The 14,538-nt window shown below is 37.6% G+C and overlaps 1 protein-coding gene across 1 annotated transcript in view; it reads right to left on the bottom strand.

The window, feature by feature from the left end:
* Positions 1-14,538, bottom strand: part of LOC144898587 (uncharacterized) — a 30,251-nt gene that overhangs the window by 12,211 nt on the left and 3,502 nt on the right. Inside the window, exon 3 of the mRNA XM_078791056.1 lies at positions 12,929-12,982. Within this exon, the coding sequence (XP_078647182.1) occupies positions 12,929-12,982 (54 nt within the window). The remainder of the gene's footprint in view (positions 1-12,928; positions 12,983-14,538) is intronic.

Genomic DNA, 14,538 nt, shown 5'->3' with positions numbered 1-14,538 from the left:
AGTTGTAAATTGTGAATTCATTTAAAAACTGATTCATCTGATCACAGTGTTGAATCGTTGGACAAAAAAATGATTTTTTATCGTTTTAAAATGAGATTTACATTCATAAAAATACATAGAAATGATGAATGAAAATGATACATGAAGGTTTAGAACATAGCATAGCAGTGAGACCAACTTGGACCCCCCTTTCGTGTGTCATCTCTTGCAACTTTCTTTGGCTCCATTTTGGTTTATTTTGCAGCCCTGCTCAAAAGAAAGCAGAGACTCGAGGTGAGAAACACTACTGAATTGAAGAAATAATTAATAAAATAATACTCTTAACAATTCCACAACACAAATTTGATCTCGCTGCAATATAGTCTTTTGTCTCAAATGTTGCACTTTAGCCTTCATTTATCCATTTCATTCACCATTTACATGCTTAAGTGTTTTCTGCATGTAAAATATGATTGTAGAACTACTTATAAGTGTATAAGTTTTTTATGGGAAAAATGTACCTGGTTAGAATATGTTTAGGTTAGACCTCCTGGAATGGATTAATGACACTAACCAAGGTTTTTTTTTTAACATGTTGGACCTCTGATGCAGTACTGTAGCCCACAGTAAAGCGCTAGTCCATATTACATATAGTACATAGTATGCGTCCTAGCAGTCTAAAGCGGTTTAAAGAGGTGAAGGTGTGCCGGGTCACACCCCAAAACGGACCCATTATACATGATAAATGGGATTAAAGCTGGTCAGACCAGCCTGCTCGCTGATCCTCTAAAACAAACTTTAGTTTCACTCTTTAATGGAATCCTTGTGTGTCCTGTTTAGTCTTCAGAATAAAAGACCAATCCCTGACAGCAAACGTGTCCAAAGTGTGGCCTGGGGATCACTTGCGGCCCGCTGCACAATATAGAAATACAATTCAACCAAAAACCCATCAAAAAGGGAAACTGTAGACTGAAGAAGCCGAAATAAGAAATAATAACAGAAAGCTTTGTCTGTTTAATAAATTTAGATTTTCAGTGTGTGGCCCAAGTCTTACATGGTGTCGTCATTTATATGTGCCCTGTGATTGGCTGGCGACCTGACCAGGGTGTACTCGTCCTCTCGCCCTAAGACAGCTGGCATTCACATATAGACAAACAACCATTCACACTCACATTCATACCTATGGACAATTTGGAGTCACCAATTAACCTAGCATGTTTTTGGAATGTGGGAGGAAACCGGAGTACCCGGAGAAAACCCACGCATGCACGGGGAGAACATGCAAACTCCACACAGATATGGCCAAGGGTGGAATCGAAATCGGGTCTCCTAGCTGTGTGGCCTGCACGCTAACCAGTTGTCCGGCGTGCATCCTGTACATTAAGCAATAAATCCACATGTTGGTGTTTGACTTGATTTCTGCACAGTAAATGTACCAACGCTCTTCAGGGGGTCAACATATTCAAATAAAGGATCTGTCAGTGTCAAATTGTGGCCATCACAAAAACATGAGGCAAAGTACAATGCCTCAATGCACAACGATGAGCCAATTCAAGATACAAGCAGTTGATGTTTGCTAAATACAAGGATGAAGAGTCTTGAACCAGTCATGATGTGCTATATATATCACTATATTGACACTGTATTCGCCCCCTCAGCATTTAACGTCTTGAAGAGTCTATTGGTCGTGCAAATAAATATGCTACAACAATAAATACGGCAAAATTACGACAAGGGGCTGAAAAACTTGAAACAATACATTCAAAGAAGAGGTTAAACACCCGAGGAAGAAAAACAGAGCAGCACAACAAAATCAAGGTATTACAGGATAATAATGCTGCCTTGAGTGCCACTCTCAAAAAAGATAATGAAGCAAAATTATTATGTTTGTTATGACATTTTTGCAGAGCTGCTAGAAATTTGAATTTCTTTTGGAGATGAATAAAGTGGTGTGAAAAATTATTTGTCCCCTTCCTGAATTCTTATTGTTTTGTTTGTCATACATGTTTCAGATCATCAAACAAATTTAAATATGAGTCAATGACAACACAGCTGAACATAAAATGCAGTTTTTAAATGAAGCTTTTTATTATTAAGGGAGAAAAAATTCAAAACAATATGGCCCTGTGTGAAAAAGTGATTGCCCCCTAAACCTAATAACTGGTTGGTTGAGCAACAATTGCAATCAAGTGTTTGTGATAGCTTGCAATGAGTCTCTTCCAGCACTGTGAATGAATCTTTGCTAAATTGTTATCATTCGGCCACATTGTAAGCACCTTTTTATGGTTATGCCCCAGCATCTCAGTAGGATTCAGGTCAGGACTTTGACTAAGCCACTCCAAAGTTTTCGTTCAGTTCAGGGGTCTCAAACACGCAGCCCGCGGGCCAAATGTGGCCCGCAGGACACTAGTTTGAGGCCCCCGCCTTTATATGAAAGTTTAATGTTAGTGCGGCCCGCGCAAGTTTGATATGGATGCTGTATGGTATCATGTACCCAGAAAAAATTATTACGTTTGATTAATGTTCATGTTAAAGGTTAAATTGTTAAACTGTTAATAGTTATCCTCCCTATCCGTGTGGAAGTGGTACGTTTTTGGCTATTTAAGTTTAAAGGAAATAACTTGAAGGCTACTGTTTAGGTCGCTAGCTCTCTGGTTTGCGAGTTAGCATGTGTCTCAAGACCCTGCAGTTACGCAATATGTTGTAAATAAAAAGAGTATAAATGTGACAATAGTCGTGTTTTGTCATGTCTACAGGGCTCTAATAATTCTTTGTTAATTTTAATCTGAAAAAAATAATTTGTCTACCCACCAACTATATGTGGTTTCTTAAGTTTTTATTATTTGCCATTTTATTATTATTATTATTATTATATTTATTTATTAGTGATTGATTTTCTTTATTCTTGTTTATTTATTTTTCATCTTATTTTGTGTAGAAAAATAAAAATTAAGATATTTGAGAACAGTGGAATGTTTTATCAGCGCTTTTCTGGTAGCAAATCGGAACGAAAGCAAAGTTTATTCATTTTTCTGTTTTTAATAAATGCATTTTTTTTTTTTTTGGAAAACCTGATACGGCCCTTTCACCCAGACCCGAGCTCCAGTGGCCCCCAGGTAAATTGAGTTTGAGACCCCTGGTTTAGTTTTTCTTCAGCCATTCAGAGGTGGACTTGCTGGTGTGTTTTGGATCATTGTCCTGCTGCAGAACCCAAGTTCCTTTCACAACATTCTACATCAGGATTTTTTGTTAGACAGCATAATTGACGCTTCCATTTATCACAGCAAGTCTTCCAGATCCTGACCATCACACTACCACCACCATATTTGACATATTTTTCTGAAATGCAGCGTTACTTCTACGCCAGATGTAATGGGACACACACCTTCCAAAAAATGTTGTCAAGTCAGACCCAAAGATCTTGGGGATCATCCATATGTTTTGTTGCAAAATTGAGACCAGCCTTAATTATTTTTGTTCAGCAGTGGTTTTTGTCTTGGAACTCTGCCATGCAGGCCGTTTTTGTGCAGTGTCTTATGTTGGAGTCATGCACACTGACCTTAAAGGAGGCAAGTGAGGCCTGCAGATCTTTGGATGTTGTTGTGGGGTCTTTTGTGACCTCTCCAATAAGTTGTTGCTGCGCTCTTGGGGTAATTTTGGTTGGTCAGCCACGCACAGGAGGGTTCACCACTGTTCCATGTTTTTGTCATTTGTGGATAATGACTCTCACTGTGGTTTGCTGGAGTCCCAAAGCTTTAGAAATGGCTTTATAACCTTTCCTACACTGAGTTAATCTAAGTTATGTTATGTTTTAAAAGGGAGGCAATCACTTTTTCACACAGGGCCGGCTCAGTTTGGAATTGTTTTTCTCTCTTAATAATAAAAATGTCATTAAAAAATGTATTTTGTGTTCAGTTGTGTTGTCATTGCTGATCTGATACATTTAAGTGTGACCAACATGCAAAAAAAAAACTTTTTCCATACCACTGAATCTAAAATGACTGAGCAACTGCACACAATGGATGGAAATGGATGATATGATCTTAATGGGGCTCCGGATTAAATGCCAGGAGAGTCGGGGAGAAATAAGAACCAAGTGAAATAAATGTCGCTTCAACAAAGCAACAAGTCGCTAACTTTCTCCATTCATACTTCCATCCCACTGTATGGCAGAAACACCACCACACCCATGTCCATGTAATGTCTACATGAATGAGCATCTGACAAAACGCAACACTGACATTGCCCAAAAAGCATGCAACTTGAGGAAGCAGGGATAGATCCAAAGCACTTGGAGTGCCAACTGATACATTTACATCATTTAAATGGAGGACCAGAGGCCTATGTGCTTAGTGTCAAAGACATCAAGGACCTGGAAAACTATTAGAGATCCTATCTACAAGACAACATGCTATTATACAATACAATTATAACCTTAATATCGGGCAATAAGTTGTCATTTATTCACATAAAAAGCAGAAGCATGTACGCTAATTATAACAACATCAGACAATATTTGAGTCAATTCAAGGAACCCTTCACAGTAATCGCAATCTCAGAAACGTGGATTGATGCCGACAAGGGCATTTTTTTTTTTGAGTTGGAAGGAGGAGTGAGCGTGTACGTGGACAAACACCTGAACGACAAAGTGGTAAAGAACATGTTATTTGCTAATGATAACATTTTAGAATGAATAACCATTGAAATATGTAAAGAAAAAAAGCAAACATTTATTACTAAATTGAACCAACGCTTTTGAGAAAAATCTGAACGAGAGTGTGTACATTGAAAATGATGTGGATGATGTCAATCAAAACAACATTAGAGCAACACGGGCCATCCTTAACAGTGTCATCAAGAACGGTACTAGGAAGGCAGTCTTTAAAAAAAAAAAATTATGAATGACGTTAAAAAATAGAGACAAACATCAATCCACAAACTACTAACCAGTTTCTTTATTACCACAATTTTCAAAAATCATTGAAAAGCTATTCAACAACAGGTTAGACAAATGTATATACAAGACCAGCCAATACGGATACAGAGGTAGCATTTCAACTTCCATGGTACTAACTGAAATTATCAAGGGAATTACCAACGCTATAGAGAGCAGCAAGTGCACAGCTGCAGTATTTATGGATTTGACAAAAACATTTGATAAATTAATCACAATATCCTAATTACAAAAACTGGAAGGGTTTGGAATCAGAGGGTTAGCATTGAACTGGGTAAAAAGCTAAGTAGCAAACAGAAAGCAAGCAATATTCATTCATTCATTTTCTACCGCTTTTTCCTCACGAGGGTTGCGGGGGTGCTGGAGCTTATCCCAGCTGTCTTTGTGCGAGAGGTGGGGTACACCCTGGACTGGTCGCCAGCCAATCACAGGGCACATATAGACAAACAACCATTCACACTCACATTCCTATGGACAATTTGGAGTCGCCAATTAACCTAGCATGTTTTTGGAATGTGGGAGGAAACCGGAGTACCCGGAGAAAACCCACGCATGCACGGGGAGAACATGCAGAGATGGCCGAGGGTGGAATTGAACCCTGGTCTCCTAGCTGCGAGGTCTGCGCGCTAACCTCTCGCCCGCCATGCCGCCAGAAAGCAATATATGAAGCTCAAATAATATATGTCTGTGAGCGGAAACATATTGTGTGGCGTACCCCACGGGTCAATACCGAGACCAAAACTGTTACATTAATGTAATCTGTAAAGTCACAAAAGACTTAAATCTAGTGCAAAAGATGCAAATGCAAATGATACTACTGCTTTTTGTTCTCTAGAAAGCACACAAGCACTAATAATAACTACAAATGGATGAATTGACCACACTAAAAAGATGGCTTGATAGAAACCCACCCTGAACATAAGTAAATAATGCTAATAGCAGAAAGGCTGCTTATGCACAAATACAAATAGATGGAGTGGACATTAACAGGGTAAATGCATTTCTAGGGGTCAAAATAGATTAAAATATGAGCTGGGAATCCTACATTAAAATATACAACATAAACTGGCAAGAAATACCTTAATATTAAATATATAAATTTGTTCTGGACCAAAAATCACTCCATACGCTCTATTGTTTTCTGGTATTTCCATGCCTTTCACTCGCTAACCGTTTAGCTGCTGATCTATAATGTCGCTTTTTGAGAACATACAAACTCTTTATTTTTAAATTATTGAATTTTGCTGATCTGGCAAATTTTCAAACAGCTACAATTACGCACCAAGCCAATAATAACCTTTTCATTCATTCATTTTCTACCGCTTATCCTCACAAGTGCTGGAGCCTATCTCAGCTGTCTTCGGGCGAGAGGGGCGGTACACCCTGGACTGGTCGCCAGCCAATCACAGGGCACATATAGACAAACAACCATTCACACTCACATTCATACCTATGGACAATTTGGAGTCACCAATTAACCTAGCATGTTTTTGGAATGTGGGAGGAAACCCACGCATGCACGGGGAGAACATGCAAACTCCACACAGAGATGGCCGAGGGTGCCCTGCGCGCTAAACACTTGCCCACCGTGCAGCCCTATTAATAACCTGCTACCCAAAAATGTTAATACTAATAGCTAATGTGTTATTAGCTAATACTAATAATAAAACAAAGCTGACATGCAGGCTCTTTCTTCTGCTGAGCAGAATGAAAAATGACAAAAAATAAAAAATTCAGGCTATTCAGATGTCCACCAAATGCAAACGTGTTTGGACACCCCTGTTCTAAGCAAAAACCAGACATGCTTAATATTTACTTTCTTACCAATATTGTCCAGCACTTTATTAGCAAACTAATATCACGTAATCAACCCCTTTTAATGTGATGCCGCTGGATGCATTACACCCATAAACACTGTTTACAAATACTGCAATATGGAATACAAGTTAAAGAAAAAGCGCCATATGGATTTTAAACACATTGACTAATCATGACTACTGTCAAGAAGTGAAACAGGTTAGACTTCTTCAAAGTTCACAAATAAGAATCCAATGAAATAATGCTGGTATTGATACCATTTTGAAAGCTGCTCATTTTTATGTTGCACAAACTTCCATTTAAGAAGGTGCAAAACAGAAATGAAACACTGGATTAATACAATTAGTCAAATTATAATCTGGCCTCATTCAGCACATCACACATGAATTAAACATTACATTAGAAGTATTTAATGGCAGAAAATAATTGAGTAGCACTGCACTGCATGCCTATAACCAATATTTTCATTGCAAATTGCGTATTTGAAAATAATCTTGAAAATAATCCTACACTGTGGTCATACGGAGCTAGCAAGCCTGATGCTGTGTAGAGGATGTTGTCACTCATCAGCTGATATCATTATCAGCATAAAAGACTGATATGAAACGGGATTTTTATTTTTATGCTCATACCCGAAGCAAGACCTGTTGCGACTGGCTTTTTTATTGGCCCACGGCACATTCTAAAAATATAATCAAGCAAAAAGGGTTTGTATTAATACTAATAATACCAACAATAATATGCTTTGTCATCTATAGCAAATGAAATATCAAAATGGCGCCCAATTGCTTAGATTTTTCAGTATGAAGCCCCTCTGTGAAAAAGCTTTAGACATCCCTGCTCTAAGGTAACGTACACACACACACACACACACACACACACACGTCAAGCCTGTTTCCTACAGTAGCACAGGAACCAAAAACAAATATAAGCTTTACATGCACAAGTATACAAATGCATTCATGCTGTCACTAAAGACACAATTTAAATGTATTAAATGTATATGCAAACATATGTATATATGTTTAAAAGTCTTAAGCCATATAAATGTACTATTAAAATTAAAAGAGTGTATCCTTGTCATAAAATCTAACATTTGAAAGCATGTAAGTTAGCATGCAGCGCATGAGTGATGCTGGAAATGTTCTTTGCATTGTTAGCGTCTTTCCATACGTGAAGTCCGATGTTTTAGCAATGAAAGGGAGGGATGGAACACACACTGTCTGATGATTCCGTTGTCCTACGTACTCTCGCAGCCCGTTTTCACTACTATTTAGTTGCATTTGCTGAAAAAGTATACAGCATGTCATACTGTAAGTAGAAGGCTGATGTATTTTTTTGTGTAATTGAGAAAGGGTGGATTTAGTATTAATAATGATTGGTAAAAATGATTGCTGTTTTGTGGTCAACATTTTCAGGTCAGCCATGTTGGGAGACTGTCGTTTTTTTGGGGGGAGGGGGGTGACGCAAGCTCACTGATGCCATGTTGCTTTGTCTTGACTTGTTTATTTTCTGTTTAGCGCTATTATTAGTTATTCCTAATTTATTGCTCTTTTTATGACATTTTTTTTTTGTGACATTTTTTGTGACATTTGTCACTGCACCAGCTGGTCGTTCATTTTTATTATTTTTTTATTTATTTATACTCCCATTTGCTTATTGGTATTTTTTGTTGTTCAGTACCTTAATTTTTTTTTCCATAGCCACCATTTATATTATCTATATATGTATTTATTCACATATCTTTAACATCTTATATGATGTTAACTTACTTTTACTCTAAAGTATTCTTATTTTATTTACTCTCATGATTGCATTTTTTTAGCTGTATTTTAGCATCTTTATTGAAGCTTTTTCTTTTCTTTATCTTTCTTTCTTTGCACAAGCTACTACACAGTTCTTTTTGTTTTTTAAAAAATATTACTTTCCTATGGTTTTATTTTCTCAACATCCTTTCACTGCATACACGTTCTCTATTCTTTTATTTTTAATCAGAAAACGGTGACAATTCAACACAGGAAGTGAACACCATTTAAATGACTTATTTTAAGTGTCAACATGTAAATTACGTAGTGAGAATGAATTATCATATCCACCATTTATTTATAGATATACTAACTGCTTTAGAAAAATGTACTAGTGGACATTTTTCCACATTTTATGAGATATTGAACTTGGGGTGTTAATTTCTTTGAATTAGCCATATCAGCTATGAGGAAATCCATTCTTAAAGTGTTTCTGTGTGTCATGAATCAATAGAATTGTACTTTTTCATTGCAGTCAATTTGACTTTTCAAAGATATCATCAAAGATATCATCAACAAATGAGGTGTATGATTTCATATAACAGGGGTGTCAAACATTTGCCAAGAAAACGCAGGACGTGATGGAGGCCACTTTTTTTATCATATTTTGCACATGAGAGACGCTAAAAGCAATCCGATGAGGGTCAATAAGCGGTTTTATAAGCAATGTAAGTCATGTGTTGTCAGCAACAAAGCAAATGAGTGTTATTAATATTAATAATGAATGAATACATTTTTCTGAATATGCCGAGGGCCAATAAAGATAAATTCAATACATAATAAAGCTGTGTGCCAAAAATGGCCCTTCGGGCTGTGCTTTGGACACCAATGTCCAACAACTTTGTCCTGTTTTTAAAAAAAGGCTTCAAACACCAGCTAGTGTGAAATTTTGCTGAAACGGCAGTAAAAAAAAAAAATTAAAAATGATTTCCATGTACTCGTGACAGATGTTTTGTATTGATATAATCGTGTCTACGCCATGGGTTCATCTACGGGTACAGGATTTTCAGGTAGCTTTGTTAGGACATGATTTGGTGATTTACACAAACACACAAATTAAAAAATATATATATATATAATTTTTAAATTGAAAAAAACTTTTATAATAAAAAAGCCATAGAAATACATTCTAGACACATTTTATACTGGTCGCCAGCCAATCACAGGGCACATATAGACAAACAACCATTCACACTCACATTCATACCTATGGACAATTTGGAGTCACCAATTAACCTAGCATGTTTTTGGAATGTGGGAGAAAACCTTAATAATTATAATTATAAATGATGAATGAATGGATGGGACTTCCTCTTCCATACATCCTGCCTGGCAAGATGGAATTCAATTCTATTTGTCACCTTCTTTATCAAATTGCTCACACTAGCAACTTTGTTTGGCCCCATGGTGTGTTATTTAGCAGTCACACTCAATAAAAAAGGCAGGCTGTTTGAGTCAGCAACACGTAGAGTGATTTGTTTGGGCACTCCATTTTGCAAAACGATACAGTAGAGAGCAAATAGAGCCGTTTATCAAGTGTAATATTGGACAAAACTTTGTAGAAAAACAAATAGTACAGAAACTGCAAAGCAGTACATCTCGCGTATACTGTGTCTGAAAGCAGTAGGAAGAAGCAGAGCTTATTGAATCCGACCCATACTCTGTTTTTGTTCACATCCTGTGTTGAACATGTAGGAATGAAAATGATGCAAAGATCCGCTGGATAGATTGCTCAATTATATAAACTGATAGATGAAACATAACTAGATGATAATAATAGTACTAATACACAGTGGAACCTCAGTTAGCATCCGTCCCGGTGAGTCTGTTTTTCAGCTAACGTGGATAATGTATGCCAAAATTTTGCCTTGGTTTATGCTTGCTACTGCTCAAAAAGGGTTTTACATGTATAAAATAATATAAATGCATATGAATGATGAATGAAAGGGATACATCCAGATTTAACGTTACTCTTACCTGAAGTGATTCTTGATGGAGTGTTCCCAAAGACTCCATGTGGCAGTGAGACACAACACGGACATCGTATTCCTGTTCTGCCATGAGTTTATTCAGTTCTTTCTTTATCAAAATGTTGACGGTGGAAACTTTCTTCGGCTCAATTTCTGGGTTATTGAGGTGAGGAACACAATTCAATTCATGAAATAACTCATGGCAAAACCGGAAAGTGGTGGTCTGTGGGGTGCCTAGCTGCCACATCCTGTCTCTGGGAACGCTCATGTCAAAAGGTTTTTTTTTCCTTTTATTTATATGCATTTGGCATTGTTTGCTGCATGTTAAACTATTATTCTCTCTTATACATACACATTTACATACATATACATACGTCTTATACATTTATAGAAACACTTTTCTGCTAACAGACTGATGCTAACCAGGGTTCCACTGGAGTAGAAAAATTAGAAAATAAAGATATAGGAAGTAAAGTAACCTAAAAATGACAACAAACATACACACACACACACACACAACATGAATATGACCATTGGGCCAAAGACGACATCACGTGCACAAATGTAGCTTATTCAGGTTCCAGCTTTTGTCGCATTTTCTCACTAAATTATGATATGAACAAGCTGCCATCGCCACATTCTACACAACATTTGGGCAATCCAACACTGGAGCACACACACACACACACACACACACACACACACACACGCAAATTCATTTTGCTCATATGTGACTGAATTCTTCCTTGAAGAACAATTTGTAACAAAAACAAGCAGAGTTGTTGAAACTAGCATGTCAGCAGCACAGCATGTCAGCCATGTTTGTAGTACACACAAGATGGTGTCTCTGATGCGAGATTAATATAATAATATCTTAACTTTTATGTATTTATTTTGCACCTGAAATAATTGTATCTATTACAAGCAAATACTTTTTTTTTATATTGTGTTCAATTGTCTGATATTGTTGTGTTTTTATATGAAGTTAAAAAAACATGCTAGGTTAATTGGTGACTCCAAATTGTCCATAGGCATGAAAGTGAGTGTGAATGGTTGTTTGTCTATATGTGCCCTGTGATTGGCTGGTGACCAGTCCAGGGTGTACCCCGCCTCTCGCCCGAAGACAGCTGGGATAGGCTCCAGCATACAGACTCAACCCTACAGGGTGAGGACAGGCGGCATTGAAAATGGATGGATGGATAAATTGCTCGAAAATTTAAAAAACTGGTTTGTCCAGTTTTATTTTGATTATAATCATAAAGCAGTATCCTGTATTACTTAATATCAGATCAATACCAAAATGTGCAGTATCACCAACCCTAATAGCTGTACTTGGGTGTTAAAATAACAATTAAGTGTTATGTACTTCCATGTTTTAGGCATACATTTGTGTGCTATGTGTATGAATGTTAAAGGTGTGCATGTGTATAAATAGAAGCAGAACAAGTGCACGTTTATGCTATGATTGCACAATATGAACAAGCATCAATAATACATACACGGGAGGTTTTTATTTTTTACTACTCTTAATTTATAGTGTTATTTTATTCTTATGAACATACACACACCATAAATGTGCACTATTTGACACATAGTTTAACATTTAACATTTCACTTTTTCAACAAGTGCTGTCTTGGATTTTTGCTACTAAACAGTCCAATATGGACACTAAATGAACAATTCATTAATTAAGACCCAGTGGCAGTGACTGGGGGAGGAGGGGGGGCTGAATGAACCTCATGACGTCACTTGAGACTCGTACTTCTTTACAGTAAGACAACACCACGGGAGCGTATACAAATAGCAAGTCAAGTAAGAGAAGACTTCATGTCCATGAATAAACTCTTTAAAGACAAGCATTATGTGTAATGTCAGTAAATAAACTATTTTATTCATCACATGAATATTTATCATTTCTTTAGGATGCTTAAAAAGGTATGACGTGGTATGATGGGATATTTATATTTAGTATATTACACACACACACACTTCTTCTCTCCAGCGTCCATTTTGTGTGAAGCAGCTGTCCAACATGACAATTAGCGTCTAAAAAGAGCAATAAACCATGAATAGGAATAAGTATAAATAATTGCTAATACTAAATGGCTTTTATTTAAGGTGGGAGCAGTCATGCGTGTTTTGGACTCGATGACGTAGAATTTTTAGGGAGTGTGTGGGAGGGAGTCTCTCCTTATAATAAAAAATTGATATACATTTTATGTTTATTTTATTTTTAGTCCTTGTCAATAACAACTTCAAACTTTATAGATTCATCACTGACTGACAAACACAAGCTGTCTGTCAATACACACGCCACGACATGAGAAGGAGTTATGCATGCACACACACACACACACACACACGTTACCCTAATCAAACCTTTCCCAGGTTGTACAATTACCTCTCTCAGGGGGTTCCACGGTGAATTTCCTGATCCTGGTCCTTCTTCTGTAACCTGCAAGACACAGAACACACACACAGTGAGTTCTCTATACAGTGTGTGTGTATGTGTGTGTGTGTATGTGATGGGGTACCCTCTGTTTTTCATTGACGTCACTGATAGATCACTGCGGGGGATTTAGCATAAACTAAATGACAGATGCTCGCCAAAACCATCTCAACACACGTGTGTGTGTGTGTGTCATAGGTCAACGGGTGCACGTTGCCTTCTTCGTTTATGTTGTAACGTGCGACTGAATCTTTCTTCATGACGTCATCGAACTATTTTCCAGCTGTGTGGTCATGTGACGCTGCACATTGTTGACAAAGCAGCTCATTGAGTCAATTGTTGCTTAAGAGTTATTTTTCCATTTCATGAAACCTGTTTATTATTTGTATTCAGTAATTATGGCCTATTTCATCATTATTTTTATTCAATCATTGTCTTTGTCCAGTAATTATTTGTATGAAAGAGTTTGATATTTGTATGTAATAATTTCATAATTTTGATTTGAATGTAGTATTTTTTATTCATCATTTTTATTCATTTGATGATATTTCATTTTACTTTATAACGGTTGTTTATTTGCAAATGTACTATTATCTTTATTCAATCATTTTTGTCTTTGCTGCTTTTGTGTTTGGGACTGAATGGGAGTGTGTGTGAGTGTGTGTGTGTGTGTGTGTGTGTGTGTGTGGTTGATGTTCGAAGTGATTTAACTTGTACAGACAAAATATACACACACACATTCTGCATGGTGGAGCCCCCCTCTCCCTCTGAGGGGGGGGGGGGATTAGGTGTTGCTTTACTTACACCCTTTTAGGGACGTTCTAACCTCAACTTCTATTCCAACTTGATTGGTGGAAGGTCTATTGGGGCATGCGTGTGTGTTTCAAAGTTTGTGCACGAGGTTTTGTTGCAATAAAAAAACATCAACAAAACAAATAAAAAGTACATTTTCCTGCAGTACCGAGCATGCAAGAGTTGGAGTAAAACATTTTCTATCAAAGAAAAAGTGTGTGTGTGTGTGTGTGTGTGTGTGTGTGTGTGTGGAGGTTGAAAGTAAACCCAAAATAAGTAAAAACACAAACGTGATTAAAATAAGTATAAAGAGCAGCCAAAAGGAGGAAAGCAGAGGAATAAATGAAGAGAGAAGCAGCAAAGTATGGGTGGTGGGGGGCGGGGGGGTGGATACAAGGCAAGCGCACGCGGAAATTCCACGAGTGGATCCGATTGTCGATGTGTCGTGGTGGCGGCAGCGGCGACTGTGCCCCCCGCGAATGCTTTTTGGGGTAAGGGCTTCCCAGATGAACAGTTCACAACAGCAAGCCCAGACCGCAAAAAGATTCGTGAAGGACATTCTTTGCATCCACCACTGCTTCTCCTGACACACGAGGACTTCTTCTGGTCCGTGGATCTTCCTTTCTGCCTCGGATGACTGGAACTCCACACGCATACACACACACACACACGCACGCACACGCATGCACACACAGACGGCTGGATGTGGGCAAATAGCAGCAATAATGTGATGCTAGTAGTGGAGGCTGCTGTTCGGAGCTGTCCATGGT

Source organism: Doryrhamphus excisus, linkage group LG1 (genome assembly GCF_037039965.1).
Source record: "Doryrhamphus excisus strain RoL-2023G ecotype Guam linkage group LG1, RoL_Dexc_Guam_v1.1, whole genome shotgun sequence".
Lineage (NCBI taxonomy): Eukaryota > Metazoa > Chordata > Actinopteri > Syngnathiformes > Syngnathidae > Doryrhamphus > Doryrhamphus excisus.
Note: the sequence above shows the minus strand (reverse complement) of the source record. Positions and strands in the feature narration are given on the sequence as shown.